The sequence below is a fragment of the Triticum urartu genome, chromosome 7, assembly GCF_003073215.2.
Source record: "Triticum urartu cultivar G1812 chromosome 7, Tu2.1, whole genome shotgun sequence".
NCBI classification, from domain to species: Eukaryota; Viridiplantae; Streptophyta; class Magnoliopsida; order Poales; family Poaceae; genus Triticum; species Triticum urartu.
The window spans coordinates 19,509,806-19,529,818 of record NC_053028.1 but is presented as its reverse complement, the minus strand read 5'-3'; the positions used below and the strand labels follow the sequence as shown (position 1 = coordinate 19,529,818).

The following is a 20,013-nucleotide window of genomic DNA, read 5'->3' as shown; positions in this document are numbered from 1 at the left end:
ATTCCCTTCGGTCGAACTTGGCTGCGAAGGCCAAACACCTCGTCGGCAGGAGATGGAGGTGCAGGAGGCTGCGGAGATGCTCGCCTACATGGATGAAGTCGGGTAGGAGGAGGATGAGCCGGAGGCCTCATACCCGCCCGTCCAGCCGGCGCCCGGCACCATCGTCATGGACATCTCCGACGATGAGGACTAAATAGGGTAGTACGTAATATGTAGTATTATGATTTTTTTGCATGCTTTGTATGGATCTAGAGGATGAAATATGGATCTGAAGGCAGATGCAGAGTTACTAATTTGAGAGGTGACCGGCCACTGTTTGCGGACGCATCAGGTCATGTGCGCGGGCATTTGAGAGGCCGGATTTGCCAAATAGGACTGTAGATGCTTTAACATAGACCTTCCACTTCGAGGTTGATTCTGAAGTCTTTTGTGCGGCGCTAGAATGGCCACGTCTATTGCTACGTCATGCACATCTCTGATCAGCAGAGAAAGGCCACGCCAAAAAGCTCCCCACTCGGACGCCCCAGGTCTCATGGATCGAGCACGATCTCCGCCTCGGATCCACCGAGCTCATACCAGACGATCTTGGCACAGAAGATTAAGATCGTTGTTTTCTGACACTACTTGTTAGACTAATATATTACAGGATCCTGATATAATCCTAATCGCCTAAATTGAGGAGAATCGAATATTTGTGATCTCCCATTTATGGTAAGATTAGGTAGGATTGTATATACTTGTCTATAAAATTAACACGTAATGGATAATATTAGTCTAACACTACTAAGCTAACTCGAGTGGAAAAATATACCATATGGAGTAGCTTAAGCTCTAACACGATTTTTGACGTTAAACTGTAGGTGAATTACCCACTGTGGCTTAATAAACTAACTCAAGTGGGAAACTATATAGTATACTTAAGCTAACTGACACGATCACGTTTTACGATGGCTCGGCGGCCACATGCACTTTCAGTCCAAGACAAGGGCCCTGTTTGGATACTCTAATGCAGTTAGAGTTAGAGTTATTTTCTAACCCACTCTAACCCAAATAAGCACCTCTCCATCAGGATAGTTGGGTTAGATAGAACTAACCCACTCTAACCCTCCCTGTTTGGATACTTTTGGGTTATTTGAGCCTCCAACTAACCCAAACTAGCTCTAACCCCATGATCCAAACAGGGCCAAGATCCGCGACCTACGCTGGTACTTTGGCGCGTACTTCGTGTAAGTGGATGGAGAATCTATGAGCATCTAATCCAGTAGCAGTACAACCCTTAAATTCCATAACTCCTCGAATCAGCATATTTTAAGGAGTTAAACTGCACCTAATCGCACTCTTAAACCGATAATTCTTAAGAAAATTGACTGGTTAAGTTTCAAAAGTTTTTTTTGGCTCAAATTTAAGAGACTAACACCAGTTCTACCGCCTTCAAATATTTTTCTTCTCCACTCGCAAGAAAAACAACTCCACCCGAACCCGAAATTGACCCCCCCCCTACTGCCATAAATTCACGCTGGCTCCCCACCCGAACCCGAAATCCCTCCCCACCATTCCGCATTTCTCTCCAAATCACCGCAACCGCCACTCGAATCGCCATGTAGTGCCGCCTATTGTGCACCGAGAGGTAGGGTGTTGTGACGACGGATGTCATCCCCATCAAATCATCATCATCGGAGGACGAGCGGGAGGCGACGCAGCTCGCGGCGGCCATGGTGTCGGGAGCCGACAAAGAGAAGAAAAAAGCCACAAAAGAGGAGGATGGGGCGAAGCAGAGGAAGAGAACATCTAGGTGGCAGACGAAGCTGAGGAGGAGGGTGGCACCGGCGCCGGCTTCTCATGGGAGGAGGCAGAGGCCCTGCTCAAGGAGGAGGAACTCCGGGAGGTGGAGTGCACTGACGCTCAGGTGGTCGCTCGGCTCCCCGCAACGCCGAGTTGATGGGGGTTTGGAGAATTTTCGAGCGACGAGCCGATGTGTAGGCCAACAGCCAGTACTTGACTGTGGTGGACCACGAGTGTGGCACATTCGTAAACGAGCTCAACACCGTCGACTCCGGCGATGTGCCGATGCCATGGCGGGGCACCCACGATGCCGAGGCGGCGGGTCCAGCTTGCCAGTGGTGATACACCTCAACTCTGTCTCAGATTAGTGCTCATTTTAGCTTAAATTTCCTTATTTTAGCTTTATCTAAGTTCAATCTACTTTAATTATGAACTATAATGTTGCCAGAGTTAAAAATTTCAACGGAATTTCAATGAAATTTCGCATATTTAAGTGGGGTCCGAAAAATTTTAACCCTGAAATTTCAAGGCAGATTCAAACTGATTTCAAAATAAATTTAAATTATGTTTTACTTCTTTAAAATTAACTGAAATTTAAAATCTCAAGATCTGAAATAATTTCCGAAATTTCGCATATTTCAGTGAGGTCCGAAATTATTTTGTTTCGAAATAAAAAACCTTGGCTACTATGTACAGTTATGCATTGTGTGGTGTTAATCTAGTTTCAAATTAGGTGTTTGTACACAATTTGAATTTGAAGAGTTAAATCTGAGGGTTCAGCAATCTAAATTCATACTACATTTTTTTAAAAACCCTCATATTTGAGGAGAAATTTGAAGAGATGTCTATTTAGAGAGTTAAAGATGCTATGAGAAAAATAAAGAGCAGCTGCCTTTGTCGTCCAATGATGAGATTTTCTGCCTACAAATAGGGTGCCGTGCCATATGCAGAACAGACAGCAGGGTAGGTAGCAGTGGGAAGCCATCAGGTCAGCCATGCAAGAGCTACTCATTCTCACCTTGATGCTCCTCCTCGTCGTCATGCTCGTCCTGCGGCATGCCTCGGTCTACACGCGCCTCGCCGCCAGCGTCAAGTCGGCTTTAGCACGCCGGCTCCGGCAGCCAGCCGTCGTAATCAAGGACCGAGCGGCAGCGCACCGCCTTCTCGTCCGTGGCTGCACCGGCGGCTCCTTCTCCAACCGCCCGCCATCCCTGGTGCCAACCTCCGTCGTCTCGCACCTTCGCCACCACAACCTAACCTCGGTGCCATACGGCCCCTTCTGGTGCGTCACCCGCCGCAACCTCACTTCCGGCGTCTTCCACCCGTTGCGCCTCCACCGCTATGCTGCCGCCCGGCGCGACGCGCTGTGCGGTCTCATCGCGGACCTCAAGGAGCAGTGCACGTCCAACCCCGACGGCCTAGTCCTCGCGGCTGAGAGCATCCGCAATGCCATGTTCGGCCTGCTGGCCACCATGTGCTTCGGCGACGGCGTAGACAAGGGCCTCATCCGCGCGATGGCGGACGCCCAGCTCGAGTTCGTCCAAATCTTCCCTCAGCTGCGCGTCTTCGCGAGGCTACCGGCGGTGGCTAGGCTAATCCACCGCAAACGGTGGAGCAAGCTAGTCGCACTACGGCGGAAGCAGGAGGAGATGTACCTCCCGCTCATCCACGCCCGCCGCAACCGGCCACGCCACTCCGGCGAGCTGCCGGCGTATGTGGACACGCTCATCGACCTCTGGGTCCCTGACGACCACAACGCCTATGGCAGAAACGCTGGAAAGCGAAGGCGGCAGCGCAGGTTCACCGACGGCGAACTCGTGGGCATGTGCGCCGAGTTCGTTGGTGCAGGAACTGAAACTGTTGCCGCGGAGCTGCAGTGGATGATGGCGAACCTGGTGAAACACCCACAAATGCAAGCGGCTGTCCGGAGCGAGATCGATGCTGCTGTGGACGCGGACGCGGAGGAGGTGGGCGAGCAGGTTCTTGGGAAGCTAGAGTACCTTAACGCTGTTATCATGGAGGTGCTCCGCCTATACCCCACGGTGACGTTGGTGGTCAGGCAGGTAAGTAAACAGACCGCTGACGTACAAACCTCTCAATTGAGGTTAACTACCTAGTCAGTCAGCATCATGAGTTCATGACTGTAATTTTGTGCTGACAAGGTATCGGAAGAAGACGACGTCGTTCATGATGGCCGACGTATTCCAGCGGGCACCAATGTGCTCTTCCCGCCGGAGTCTTTAGCCCGAGACAGGACGGCGTGGGCTAACCCGGATGAGTTCAGGCCAGAACGGTTCCTCGCATGTAGAGGCGGGGAAAACATGAACCTTATTGCGGCGGCAGGAGGCGGCGGTGGGGAGATCAGGATGATGCCGTTCGGTACCGGCCGAAGGGGATGCCCCGGCATGGGCGTCGCCATGCTCCACATGGGTTACTTCATGGCCAATCTCGTGAAGGAGTTTGAGTGGAGGGAGGCCGAGGGGGGGCTGGCTGTGGATCTCCGCCAGCATTTCGGATTCTTCACCGTCATGAAGCGCCCGTTGCATGCTCACCTAGTGAGCACACAACTTGAGGGGCCCCTAAGGAAGATAGGCTGAAAGGAGTTAGTAATAATTACCGGTGTGACTAGTGCTCAGTTTACTTGCGGTAGGCCCAATCTTCTTTCGCCTAGTCCAGAGTGCCTTTGTTATCTTTTCGGTACTGCTAAAAATCAGTCGACGGGCTAGCCGTTTGATTTTTAGCAGCTTGTAGATTCGAGCTGGGAGTGCTTTGTCCCTGTTTCGGCCTGTCTAAGACGTGGACCGGCTCACTTTATTTTCTCCCTGTCAAACCCGTGATCCCCTGTGCGAGCGCTGCTGATGGGCTGGGGCTATGCTGTGTTCCAGTGTTTCTTTTCTGTGTTTGTTTTTGGGCCGCATTAAAGTGAAGAAGGGGAAGCGGCCACCCCGTGGAGTGAGTTTCCCCCTATACCATTCTTCTCCATCTTTTTCTTATTTGTCCTGTTCTTGTTGGTGGTACACCATAGATCTGAAGAGATTAGGGTTGTTTTTTGTGTGGATCAAGCGAAGATTAATAGCTTTAACTCTATGATCGACTACAGGGTTGTTAGTTATTTTTCGTGTCATTATTGTTCAAGCAGTCAATAGATTGGAGGTGTTTTTTCTGTGGTTCATGCGGATGTAAGGTTTGGGGTAGTTTTTGTAGTGCATCAAGGGCGGCCAGAGTGAGCGGCTGCTTTTGTTTTTTTGTTAGGTGCTGCAGATGTAACGCCAAGTAAACTACACTCTTTAGTGTTTAATTTCAGTTAGGTTCAGTTAGTTTAGTTCTTTTTGCTTCTTAGTCCGAAATTCATGTCTGCTACATTGTAGGAGTTCGTCACTGTGCCTATGTATCCAATAGAGTGGATGGGATTTTGTATGTCTATATTTTTCCCCCACGCCTGTTCTTTTTTCTTTCTATTTTGTATCAAATATGTGATTAGTAGTTTCAAGCAGAGAATCACCCCATAGTTTAGACCTTATTTTTTTAGGTTTGATTTTTTTTGTGCGTTCATGCGCAATAGTGTCTCTCGCTCTCGTGTGTCTATCGGCAATGTCAGTGTGGTGGATTTTTTATGATGAAACTGGATTCTTTGCTTGTAGCTAGATTCACTTACCTCGCTAAATAAAGCCCTGTTTTTATGTGTCACCGTTTTTTGTAATTCAGATTTTTTTGCTTTTTTTGCTGCGTTTTTTGAGGTTCTTTCCAGTAAAGATTATTTTACAACCAGCAGTACTAAATTTCTTAGTAGGCCAAGAGACTGAGATGCAGTGTGCTTCTCCGCTGGATTGTACTGGAAGTAGTTTTTTATCAACATGTTTTTTTATGCTTGTAGGTACTTATAGAGAAAATTTTTACACGCTCTGTACATCCTCTGTACAGAGAGTATAGTGCACTTTTTTACACCCTCTGTTCATGAGTAGGTGACAAGACAGATGTGTGTTTAGGATTTTTTTTTTGCTAAGTTGAACATTCTTTTTTGTTTTTTTAGTATATCAACCTCTGCTAGTTATCTTTTTTTTGGACACTTTTTTTATCTGGTCAGTGCTATCACTTATACTGTTCTTTACTGGGATATTTTTAGTGTCTCAAGAAGTGCTTCTCTCATATCCCCTCACACACATTACTGAAACCATTAGTAGGAGTGATTCAATCCCTTGTTTTGCTTTATTCTAGTCTAGATTAGTAAGTCGAAGAATAGGATTTTGCTGAAACATTACTTTCGCGAAATCAGTTCCATGTTTTTTGAGGATTATCTCTAAACTCAAATCCCCTCATATATGACTGGGCCATCATTCGGAGTTGTATAGTCCTTTTGTTTGTTTTACTTAGGTTTTTCGCTGAAATCTTTTCTCTCGAAACAAGAGAGATTTTTTATTACTGAATGTATTAGCAGTAGTGTGGTATGTTTATTTTATTTCTCATAACCACTATCTAATCTGCAACATGTTTTTTCTGAAATCTTTTCTTTTTGTAAACAGGAGATATTACTGTTGATATCTATCACTAGAGTGGTTTTTTTTCTTTTGCTTAGACTCTTTTTTAATTGTGAAGCATGTTCAAATCTATCATTTTTTTGCGTAGTCAAAAAGAGAATGATTTAATGAAAGTAAGTTTCCAGCAGCAGCATGTTTTCTTTAGTTTTCTTATTTTCGCGCTAAAAACCATATGAAATTAATGTGATGTTCATTTTTTCTTTTTGTATATGAATTAATACGGTCTTTTTGATAGATTCATCATCCTTTTTATCTCCACATTGCAAATGCAAATATGTTTCTTTTTTTCATCAGCGGCGACGCCAATGATATATTATCATTATCACGAAATCCTTTTTCTTCGGAAGCATACAAGTTATTTTTGCACTAAAAATCATTTAGCTGAATATGTATGCGTATCAGTAGCACAAATTTATGTTTTTTGCCTTTTTATTTATGCGCACAGGAGATGCTTTGCAGAGTTTGTCTTCTAACTTGGTCGCGACCGGGGGACCTTTGTTTTGTCAGAGGAGGCGGCGTCGAGAGAGAGGGGGCAAGTTACATGTCCCAACACTAGGCATGCAACTACATGTCTTCTAACTTGATCGCAACTGGGGACCTTTGTTTTGTTAGAGGGGGCGGCGTCGAGAGAGAGGGGGCAAGTTACATGTCCCAACACTAGGCATGCAACTACATGTCTTCTAACTTGGTCGCAACTGGGGACCTTTGTTTTGTCCAAGGGGGCGGCGTCGAGAGAGAAGGCCCCCACTGCATGCTCAACTATACACACGCAACTGCAGGTTTTTTTTCCAGCATGGTCGCAATTGCATGTGTTATAACTTTGTCCCAACTTGAGTTTTTCATTTTTTGTTGTATGGGGAGAGGGGCCAGTTGCATTTCCGAAACCAGGAAAGACAACCGTATGTTTTCTAACTTGATCGCAACCGGGTGACCTTTCTTTTTGTCGGAGGGGCGGCGTCGAGAGAGATGGGCAGTTGCATGTCCCACACTAGGCACGGAACTGCATGTCTTCTAACATTGGTCGCAACTTGGGGAACCTTTGTTTTGTCGGAGGTGACGGCGTCGAGAGAGAGGGGCACAGTTGCATGCCCCACACTACGTACGCAACTGCATGTCTTCGAGCATGGTCGCAACGGCATGCCTTATAACTTGGCTGCAACTCTAACTTTGCCAGTTTCATGTCCCATAATGGGCACGCAACTGCATGTCTTCTTACTTGGTTGCAATTGGGGACATTTGTTTTGTTGGAGGGAGCAGCGTCGAGAGAGATGGTCCCCAGTTGCATGTCCCAACTAGGCACGCAACTGCATGTCTTTTAACTTGGTCGCAACTGGGGAGGGGGGGATTTGTTTTGTCAAAGGGGGCCACACCGAGAGAGATTGGTCCAGGTGCATGTCCCACACTAGGCACACAACTCCATGCCTTCTAACTTGGTCACAACTTGGGGGAACATTTGCTTTGTCGGAGGGGGCGACGGCGAGAGAGAGGCCCAGTTGCATGCCCCACACGAGACACGCAACTGCAAGTCTTCGAGCATGGTCGCAACTGCATGTCTTATAACTTGGTTGCAACCGACTTTTGCCAGTTTCACGTCCCACAGTGGGCACGCAATTGCATGTCTTCTGACTTTTGTCGCAATTGGGCGACCTTTTGTTTTGTCGGAGGGGGCGGCGTCGAGAGAGACGGGGCCCACTTGCATGTCCCACAAAAGGCACGCAACTGCATGTCTTCTAAGTTGGTCGCAACAGGGGAACCTTCGTTTTGTCGGATGGGGTGGTGTCGAGAGAGAGGGGCCCAGTTGCATCCTCCACACTAGGCACACAACTGCATGTCTTCGAGCATGGTCACAACTACATGTCTTATAATTTGGTTGCAACTTCGACTTTGCCAGTTTCATGTCCCACAATATCATGACAAATGTAAAGAAGTGCTTCTTTTTCTTTTTTCTTTTTAGTGTACATGGAACTGAAAATGAAAATAAAAGAAAAACACAAAAAAAAGAAAAGGAAACAAGCAGAAACGAACAAGAAAACTAGACATGGGAAAATCGTACAAGGACCTAACGGTAGGCTAACAGTGCGCTTCAAGAAGAATTAGCGCCCAGAAAAATCACGAGGCAATAAAAAATCGCTGGCCAAAAAGCACTTGTCATGCACATTTTTGTCTCTATCACGGGCTTGTATTTTTTTGTTCAACACTCTTTTCCCTGTGTGTGTATAAAACAAATTAACAAGGGAATTTCCCAATCCAAACAAACAAACAAACAAACAAACAATAGAAACAAGGAAAGCCCACAAATCAGGCTGATACAGCCCAAGAGACGCAAGTCAAGAAATGGGCCTAATCTACTTTAGGTGACATCAGCTGAGTAAGACTTCGCGAAGTCTAAGTCGACTGAGACTTAGACAGACCCTTATCTTTTTTAAGCGGGTTGTCATTTGTTGTGTCGTGTTTGTCCCTTATATTGTTGTTGGTCATACGTAGTAGTATATGCTGTAATCGTTGTCCACTTTTTCCCACTGGATCTTTTACCTGAGATTTCTTTTCTCCGCTACCTTCAGTTGGGTTGTTAAAGATACATCATTACAGGGAAAACATATGCTGCCTTGTGTTTGTGGATAAGCCGAGTGTCATTTATCGACCACTCGGCTTATACCGGCGTAAGCCGAATACAAACCTTCGTATGTGACACGTCTGTACATAGACGTACACAAATGATCCACCCGCCTGTTGCACAAACTGGCCCGTTTTTTCTTATTTTTTAACCTTCAAACAATATTTGCATGAGGTACAATTTGAAATCCTAACCTCTTAGTTTACTTTAACCTACTATAACCAACTAGGACAACTCAAAATTTTATTCTATTTATCCATTACCCTCACGCACTGCTTCAAATTTTGAAGCAATACTGATACAACTGGGAAGCATCCAGTGCCCTTTTTTTAAGCAATAATAATGCACCTGTGCCATCCATGGCCATTGACGTGAACTGTCTCGTCAAATTGGTCAGACAATCCTTATAAGTCATTCTTGTTGCTTAGCAAAATCAAATTTCATTGGAAGCAGATTGAATATATTCATTGGAAACAAAGTCTGGAAGCAATGTTTGATGGAAACAAATGTTATTTTCTCTGGATTGGATGTAGTTCAATGTTATGTTTGTAATAACAATCATGTAGCCGCTTGAACCATATTTTTTTTTGTGTTGCAAACAATACAACATTAGGGCATCTCCAACACAGACCCTCAACTCACCGGCACACGTTCAAACCATATTGTCCGCAAGTGTTGTCTCATCCAATACGGACCTGTATCGGTTCACTGGGCAGTCCGAACACACTTTATCCCGCAAACCGGGGACAAGTGTAAGGGCTTTGCGGGTGTTCGAAATGCTCTCAAGCCCGCAGTTTGGCCTGCACCCACTACACGTCCAGCCACACCAGCGGCAGCACGAAGTCGCTGATGTTGAACAGCCCCGCGCCGGTCAGCAGCGACATGATCATCTCCTTGTAGTTGCTGGACCCGTCGCCCTGCGCGTCGAACACCCGCCTGCTCACCCTTATCCGCCCCACGATGTTGGCAAGCGCGCACACCAGCACCTCCGGCACCACCACTGTTAGCATAATCTTGAAAGTTAGGTTAGTAGTACGTACACAACTTGGAAAGCCACCTAGTTGAGTCCGGCTAGCTGTCTAGGCTGTGTACGTGTATATATAATGTGTCCAAGTCGTGGTAGAATTAGTAGTTAATGCGTACTACGTTCTAGTGCTTGGTTTAGTATGTGTCCGTGTACTGATTGGAGTCCTAGTCCATACAGGTTTAGGCTCTTTGGGTCGGCTGGTCCCTGCGTGTATATATACATGTGGAGGGCTGCAGTTTTGTATCGTGAAGAGAAAATAGAAAAGAAATAAAAAAAGAAAAACAAGGCACGACACGTGCCTTTGGCCAAAGTTTTTGTGCGCGTATGTTCATTGTGATTTGATGTGATTGATCCTGTGGGCAAAGTTCCAACAATTGGTATCTAGAGCAAGGTTCCGGAGTCGAGCACTTGCCCCGGGGTTGCGACCCGACTAGCGCCTCGGGGCGGGCGATGAAGTCGCTGGGTGATGCGGCGATCAGGAGGTTCTGTCATCGTCATTCAACAGAGCGACATGGAGGGAGACGGCGGGCTGTCGTCGGCAAGGCGGTGGAGGAAGATCGTTGATGGGAGATGTGGTGCCGAGGTGCGGCGGCGGAGCTCATCAAGGTCATAGTCCGGGGGAGTCGGATGAGCAAGGAGTCGTGCGAGTTTGCATGGTCAGTCGTCGTTGCGTCTGTGAGTCGTCATTGCGTCCAAGTGCTCGTCTCTGTGATGATTCATTGAAGTGGAAGCAGTGTGCACGGTGTTTCGTGAGTCGTGTCCATGTCCTCGTGGAGCGTCCTGGTTGCGGCCAGTGTGGATTCGGCGTGATGCCGAAGGCGGATGGTGGTAGGCGAAGCCATCGTAAAGTGAGGAGGTGTGCGAGCAGTGGAGAGTGGATCTACTGCAAGCAAGTACAAGGAGTATGGTGCGTACCGAGTGCAAGGCAGCGGCCAAGCAATAGCGGTGGCACAACATTGTAGAGCAAGGAGGTTCTGCATGTTTTCAGGCGGGTCGTACTCAGTGTATAGATATGACGGTTGATTCGATGAGTCGACAAGATGCGGATCTTCAGCGAGTCAAGATAAGAAGGAGCATGAGGAAGATAACAAGTTAAGATCAGGGGAAGATTGTTAGCATAATTTTGAAAGTTAGGTTAGTAGTACGTACACAACTTGGAAAGCCATTTAGTTGAGTCCGGTTAGCTGTCTAGGCTGTGTACGTGTATACATAATGTGTCCAAGTCGTGGTAGAATTAGTAGTTAATGCGTACTACGTACTAGTGCTTGGTTTAGTATGTGTCCGTGTACTGATTGGAGTCCTAGTTCATATAGGTTTAGGCTCTTTGGGTCGGCTGGTCCCTGCGTGTATATATATATGTGGAGGGCTGCAGTTTTGTATCGTGAAGAGAAAATAGAAAAGAAATAAAAAATAAAAAACAAGGCATGACACGTGCCTTTGGCCAAAGTTTTTGTGCGCGTATGTTCATTGTGATTTGATGTGATCGATCCTGTGGGCAAAATTCCAACAACCACGGCCCGCCCGGCTTCCACCATGCCGGGCAGGGCGCGGCTGGCCTCGTCGTGGCGCACACGCGCCCAGTCCGTGCGCGCCCGAGCAGGTGCACGCTCCCCAGCTTCCACTTGGGCCTGTAGTCGGCGAACACCATGTTCTAGCGCCTGTACGTGATGTCCGGCGCGCTGGCCACCGCCGGCCGGTTCGCGAAGCGCGCATCCAGCACCTTGAGGAACGTCCGCGCGGCCGATGGCGACGACGCCACCACCACGCCGCAGGTGCCCATCCGCAGGTGCATGACGGGGCCGTACTTGCGCGCCAGCGCCGCAGGCCGAGCCGACGAACGGCATCGCGCCGAGAATGGGGACGCCAGGAGGCCCCGGCGGGAGACGGGAGCTGCGGTGGTTCAGGGAGCGGAGCGCTAGGTGGAGCAGGAGGCACAGGAGGGAGGGTGCAGGAGAGCACGAAGGGGTCGGTGCACACAGCGGCGAGCTGCATGGCGGCGGCGCGGTTGTGTTCACTACTACTCCTCCTCAATAACAGTTTTAGACTGCACTAGCAAGGTGATAAGCTCCATCGTCCAAAGCTTTTGGCATGGCGATGGCGTTGTGGTTCCGGTAGACGATCGATAACGAGTTGTGGTTGTGGTGTGTGGGGCGGGCAGTGTTGACTGTTGAGGAGAATGCTATCATCACCTTGCATTGCATTGCATTGGTAGTGCGGTGTGCACTTTGAGCCAGGGAAGGGGAGTAGGTGAAGGAGAGTGACGCACAATCCTCCAGCAGTCCACATTGCAGGGAAGGACGATGATGCATCCATGGCGACGGCGTCCTTGTCGAGTCTATATCTGGTCCGGTCTTACCATTGGCGCGCGACAGAACGTACAGTTCATCCACCGTCCGACTTGGACAAGCATATCTATGAGCCGGACAGCCGGTGGCCGTTCACATGTCTTATCGTGCAATTTTTTTATAGAAAAAATCATCATGACTAGCTTTATTGAATGAGTGCAATATCTGTCTGCCTTCAGCTGAGGGGCAGGCCCCAATGAACGTTTCCTACGCTGTGGTAAGCTTTCCCAGCGAGCGTTTCCGGTTCATTCTTTTGACGACCATAGGCATTTTTCAGTCCTACAGGCCCAATCCCCAATGGGACCAAACTGTATATGACAAAAAATGCATACGTTTGTTACAAAAATATGTACATAGATTTGCCATGGATAATGCCATAGACCAATACACAATGCAATTTGACATGGTAAACTAGCACAAGTCCAGAATCATTACATATCATAGAAAATAAAAAATATAGTTATAAGTTATAACACAAAGAAAAATGGACATTATCTAATTAAATGAAATGTCCATAAAGAACAAAAAATGTCATGCTACAAAAAATAGAACTGCCACGCTCTGGTTAATAAACATACAATGGTTTACTTACTAAAAATTTGTGATGTTCTAAATAAATAAAATGCCATGCTACCTAAATTGGATATGCAATGGCATACTTAAACTAAAAATGCCATGGTAGCTACAAAATTACCATAGTCTAATAAATAATAATAATAATGCGATGCTTTAAATAATATAAATGCCATGCTACCTAAAATGGAAATTGCCATGATCTGCGTAATAAAAATGCCATGGTCTAATTACTTTTTTCTTTGATGTTCTAAAGAAATAAAATGCCATGCTACCTAAATTGAATATGCGACGGTATACTTTAAAAATGCCATGGTAGCTAAAAAATTACCATAGTCTAAATAATAATATTGCCATGCTCTAAAGAATATAAATGCCATGGTACCTAAAATTGAAATTTGCATGGTCTGCTTAATAAAAATATCATTGTCTAATTATTAAATATATGTGATGTGATAAAGAAATAAAATGCTATGCTACCTAAATTGAATATAACATGGTAAACTAAAATTAAAAATGACATGGTAGCTAAAAAATTACCATATCCTAATTAATAATATTGCCATGCTCTATATAATATAAAGGCCATGATACCTAAAATTGAATTTGACATCGTCTAGAAACAAAATGCCATGGTTTGATTACAAAAGTTGCAAAGGTCCCTATAATAAAAAATGCACATGGAAAGACGAGGACAAAATTACTCTAAAACTCACATGCTCTAAGGAAATAAATTGCCATGCTACCTAAACTAAACATGCAATGGTATACTTAAACTAAAAATACCATGGTAGCTAACAAATTACCATTTTCTAATTAATAAATATTTTCATGCTCTAAAGAATATAAATGCCATGCTAACTAAAATTGAAACTTGGCATAGCCTACTTAATGAAAATACCATGGTCTAATTACTAATGTTTCGAGGCCCCTATAATAAATTTGCACATGGAAACATTAGGAAAAAAGTTACTCTCAAAATGCCATACTGAAAAAATAATACAGCAAAAAAAATAATATGAATTTGCATGTGGAAAAAAGAGGGAAAAATACATTTTATTTTAGGGGCGAAAAAATATCATGGCATTTTCTTATTTATAAAATTATATAAAAATGCCATCAAAATGTGTTGTATGTTGCATGTCATTTTTATTGGCTAAACATGACCTTTTATAAAAATGCCATGTTATGTTCATTTATTTTTGTAATTAAAAAGAAAATAAAAGCTCAAGTCGAGTAGCTGGGTATCAAAAGATTTTTTCTATAAAGAAAAAGTTACAACCCAATAATACAAGATCAGCGAACTCTAGTAGTGTATATCGTAAAAAATATGTCAGGTGCCAACAAAGGTATAACGAAGAGTAACCCATCGGGTTAATGGAACATAAGTCTTTGTCCGTCTACGTTCATGTGTCCTTAGGTTGGATCATTTAGTTCTGCATCTCTTCATCGACGGTAGTTGTTGTTCTGATGACCTGATCCTATGGAGTCTTAGCACGACGACTTCTCAACTGTCTACTACAAGTAATTTTGGCCGGCTCAGCGAGGGAGAGGCGATGACATCAGCGCATTTTGCTCCCTGCGGTGCTTGTAGTAATCGCTAGGTGGTCTTCGAATCTGGATGTAATTTTTATTATTTCTGGTGTTCGTTATACTGGCATAACTAAAAATAAATAGATCGGATGTTTTCCCGCAAAAACGAAAATAAGTTATGTATGTTAGTGTCCTATAAATTGGGAGGTGAGAAGATCAACATATAATTTTGGGTTTTCTCATTGAGCTAGTAATCCATCTGGTTGGTTGAACCATACTACATGTCACGAGTCACCGCGTGGTACTCTGCCATACTCTGCGATTTTTCTGCTTAAATTACAGTCTATCACGGACGAAAGCTTGGTCCTTGTGTGAATCAGAGGAAACCATTGAGGATTACATGGGCACAATAACGTAGAAGACTGAGACATTACTGAATTATATCTGGTCCTACTTCAATGATGAAAGGCACGACACCATTATTCCAAGGATTGAATCGTACCGGCTTCACAACGCATACCCTCTGTGTCACTGCCCGGAGCGTTTGTGTGTGGAATATGCCCATGTACGTGCCTCGGGCTCAAATTTCTAACACATCCCATTCCCCGTTGGACTGTGCTACGCACGGTCCATGCTATTAATTTACCCTGTTCGTCGTTGTTGCTCTTATTCCACTCTTTTCCATTCTCTAGTTCCCCTGCTGACTATGTGTGATCTCACTCATGGGGGAAAATACTAGTTATTTATAGGAGGCTGGCTCGTGACCAGCTATCTGTGTGGCAGGACATGTATAATCATTGCTTCACCAAATATCACATGCAACTACTGCGAGTGGTGTAGCTGTAGACATATTGTAGCACACATGACATATCTAAATACGAGCAATTTCAAGAGGAATGTTGCTAGTAAACCATGACAAATGAGCCATTCTGCCTACTATATGATTGTGGTGCTACAACTACCAATACACGGCCATAACAAAAAATATTTCCATTTTTTGTACGGAAATCTGATGTCACTAGTAGAAAAAGGGTCAAATGTGAAGCACATTAGTGCCGGTTTGAATTTGAGCCGGCACTAATGTGACCATTAGTGCCGGTTCCAACGGCTAGGCGGACGGACATCATTAGTACCGGTTCGTGGGCAACCTTTAGTACCGGTTCATGCCACGAACCGGTACTAATGAGATTGTGTCAGACTGTGGTCAGGCTGGGGCCCCCACGAAGACCTTTAGTACCGGTTCATGGCATGAATCGGCACTAGAGTTTCTTACTAAGCTGATTTTTAGTCCCACCTCGCTAAGAGAGAGGCAGTATGAGCGGTTTATAAGCCGTGAGTGCAGAGACAATGATGAAGAGGCGCAATGCTCACCTGCACGTTGCTTAGCTTCAAGCCTTTCGGAATAGCATAGATTGCACTGAGCTATGTGCAGTGCAGTCTACCCTATTCCGAAAGGCTTGAAGCAAATTAACCAGCATTGCACCTCTTTTTTATTTTTAATAACTTATTTGAACTCCGGATTTCTTGTGTTCAGTATGCAGCATTCAAAGCGGCGTCATCAATTTCCAACATGTTCTAACATCATTTGCTATTTTTCAGTCATTTACCGAATTGTTTAGAGAGCTAAATGACCGTGAACTTGAAAATCACTACAAAATAAACTGTGAAAATGTTGAAATTTGGCATGGTATCATCATTTCACCCGCATAGCATGTGCGAAAGAGTAGAGAGGGTCACGACAAAAACTGGACGCACTTCGTGTACAAACTGGACAATCTCTTTCGGAGTATCAGGGCTTTGGACGAGAACTCATCTGTTACACGGGCACTTCAATGTTTTTTATACTTATTTGAACTCCGGACTTCTTTTGCATTCAGTATGCAGCATTCAAAACGACGTCATCAATTTCCAACACGTTCTGACATCATTTTTTGTTTTTCAGTCATTTACCGAATTGTTTAGAGAGCTAAATGACCGTGAAATTGAAAATCATTACAAAATGAACTCTGAAAATGTTGAAATTTGGCATGGTATCATCATTTCACCCGCATAGCATGTGCAAAAGAATTGAGAGGGTCACGGTAAAAACTGGACGCACTTCGTGTACACACTAGACAATGTCTTTCGGAGCATCAGGGTTTCGGACAAGAACTCATCTGTTACACGGGCACTTCAATGTTTTTAATACTTATTTAAACTCCGGACTTCTTTTGCGTTCAGTATGCAGCACTCAAACCAACGTCATCAATTTCCAACACGTTCTGACATCATCTGCTGTTTTTCAGTCATTTACCGAATTGTTTAGAGAGCTAAATGACCGTGAAATTGAAAATCATTACAAAATGAACTGTGAAAATGTTGAAATTTGGCATGGTATCATCATTTCACCCGCATAGCATTTGCAAAAGAGTAGAGAGGGTCACGGCAAAAACTAGACGCACTTCGTGTACAAACTGGACAATCTTTTTCGGAGTATCAGGGTTTCGGACAAGAACTCATCTGTTACACGGGCACTTCAATGTTTTTTATACTTATTTGAACTCCGGACTTCTTTTGCGTCCAGTATGCAGCATTCAAAGCGACATCATCAATTTCCAACATGTTCTGACATCATTTGCTGTTTTTAGTCATTTATCGAATTGTTTAGAGAGCTAAATGACCATGAAATTGAAAATCACTACAAAATGAACTCTAAAAATGTTGAAACTTGGCATGGTATCATCATTTCACCTGCATAGCATGTGAAAAAGAGTAGAGAGGGTCACAGCAAAAACTGGACGTACTTCATGTACAAACTGGACAATGTCTTTCGGAGCATGAGGGTTTCGGACGAGAACTCATCTGTTACACGGGCACTTCAATGTTTTTTATATTTATTTGAACTCCTAACTTCTTTTGCGTTCAGTATGCAGCATTCAAAGCGGCGTCATCAATTTCCAACACGTTCTGACATCATTTGTTGTTTTTTCAGTCATTTACCGAATTGTTTAGAGAGCTAAATAACCGTGAAATTGAAAATCACTACAAAATGAACTGTGAAAATGTTGAAATTTGGCATGGTATCATCATTTCACCCGCATAGCATGTGCGAAAGAGTAGAGAGGGTCACGGCAAAAACTGGACGCACTTCGTGTACAAACTAGACAATCTCTTTCGGAGTATCAGGGTTTCGGACGAGAACTCATCTGTTACACGGGCACTTCAATGTTTTTTAAACTTATTTGAACTCCGGACTTCTTTTGCGTCCAGTATGCAGCATTCAAAGCGACGTCATCAATTTCCAACATGTTCTGACATCATTTGCTGTTTTTAGTCATTTACCGAATTGTTTAGAGAGCTAAATGACCATGAAATTGAAAATCACTACAAAATGAACTCTAAAAATGTTGAAACTTGGCATGTTATCATCATTTCACCTGCATAGCATGTGCAAAAGAGTAGAGAGGGTCACGGCAAAAACTGGACGTACTTCGTGTACAAACTGGACAATGTCTTTCGGAGCATGAGGGTTTCGGACGAGAACTCATCTGTTACACTGGCACTTCAATGTTTTTTATACTTATTTGAACTCCTAACTTCTTTTGCGTCCATTATGCAGCATTCAAAGCGGCGTCATCAATTTCCAACACGTTCTGACATCATTTGCTGTTTTTCAGTCATTTACCGAGTTGTTTAGGGAGCTAAATGACCGTGAAATTGAAAATCACTACAAAATGAACTGTGAAAATGTTGAAATTTGGCATGGTATCATCATTTCACCCGCATAGCATGTGCGAAAGAGTAGAGAGGGTCACGGCAAAAACTGGACGCACTTCGTGTACAAACTGGACAATCTCTTTCAGAGTATCAGGGTTTCGGACGAGAACTCATCTGTTACACGGGCACTTTAATGTTTTTTATGCTTATTTGAAATCCTGACTTTTTTTGCGTTCATTATGCAGCATTCAAAGCGACATCATCATTTCACCCGCATAGCATGTGCAAAAAAGTAGAGAGGGTCACAAAGAAAGTAAATACAGAAAAAAATAGACAGAAATAAATAGAAGAAAATAAATAAAGCAGAAAAGAAAAAACTATATATAAATTACTCAAAAATAAATAGAAGAAAATAAATAATGCAGAAAAGAAAAAAATATATAAAAAATTACTCAAAAATAAATAGAAAAAAATAAATAATGCGGAAAAGAAAAAACTATAAAAAAATTGTTGGGACGCTGCCCAGTGGGCCTGCCAGACCTAGGGTGTGCAAATTCAGGCCCAGAAGGTCCGGCAGACTCACAGGGCAGCGCGCCATAGTTAGGCCCAGAAGCCTGCTATATAGAGGAGTTCGAAGGAGCAGTCGCGGCTGGGTTTATAAACCAGTGCGACTGCCCTTCGCTCGGCGAGGTGGGACTAAACATTGTGCACCGCAGGTGGCAGCGCAACACCTCTAGTACCGGTTCGTGGCTCCAACCGGTACTAAAGGGTGGTCTTTAGTACCGGTTGGAGCCACAAACTGGTACAAATGGCCTGCTCTTCCCGTCTCTTGGTCAGACCAAAGTTGGCCTTTAGTACCGGTTGGTGGCTCCAACCGGTACTAAAGGCCTTTGCTATATATACAACACTTACGAAAATTTTCAGTTAGTTTCTGTTCGTCTTCGTCGCCGCCCCGCCCCGTCCTCGTCGCCGTCGTCGCGCCCCCGGCCGTCCCCGGCGTCGCGCGCCCCGGCCGTCCCCGTCCCCGTCGTCGCGCGCGCCCCGGCCGTCCCCGTCCCCGTCGTTGCGCGCGCCCCGGCCGTCCCCACCCCCGTCGCGCCGTCCCCGTCGTTGCCGTCTCGCGCTGCCGCCCGTACGCCGCCGGCCCCGTCGTCGCCGTCTCGCGCCGCCGCCCGTACGCCGCCGCTCCCGCTCGTACGTACACACACACACACACACAATTTTTTACTTATTTTATGTTTTCTATGTTTTAGATTAATGCATGTCAAATTGTTAATTAGATGAATTACCTAGATAAGAATGTTAGAATGTTAATGTTAGATGAATTAGATAGAGAAGTTAAATATTAATGTCAATTGTTAGATGAATTAGATAGAGAAGTTAAATATTAATGTCAATTGTTAGATGAATTAGCTAGATATTAATTAATTAGGTATACGAGATTATTTGAACTAGTTGAATTAATATAACTAGTTTATTTTTAGTAAATGTTTAGTTGAACTAGCTAGTTGAATTAGTACTAGTTTATTTTTAGTAAGAAAATTTAGGTATATGAGATTTGATGATCTAATTAAAATATTACTATATATAGCTACTTTATATATTTTAGTAAGAAAATTAATAGAACTAATTTATTGTTAGTAAATTCTTAGTTGAATTAGTTGAATTAATAGACCTAGTTATTTTTAGTAAGAAAATTTAGGTATATGAGATTTAATGATCTAATCAAAATATTATTATATAGAACTACCTACTTTGTTTTAGTAAGAAATTAATAGAACTAGTTTATTTTTAGTAAATGCTTAGTTGAATTAATAGAACTAGTTTATTTAGTTGAATTAATAGAACTAGTAAGTGTTTAATATTTCACCTATATATGAACATATGTTAGATATTAATGTCAAATGT

The 20,013-nt window shown here is 44.2% G+C and overlaps 1 protein-coding gene across 1 annotated transcript; it reads left to right on the top strand.

Moving 5' to 3' along the window:
• Nucleotides 1-2,762: 2,762 nt before the first annotated feature.
• LOC125524307 (cytochrome P450 89A2-like) lies at nt 2,763-4,710 on the top strand. The gene is made up of 2 exons (XM_048689379.1): nt 2,763-3,845; nt 3,945-4,710. Exons 1-2 carry the CDS (start codon nt 2,778-2,780, stop codon nt 4,377-4,379), a joined length of 1,503 nt encoding a protein of 500 aa, XP_048545336.1. The 5' UTR covers nt 2,763-2,777; the 3' UTR covers nt 4,380-4,710.
• Nucleotides 4,711-20,013: the final 15,303 nt, after the last annotated feature.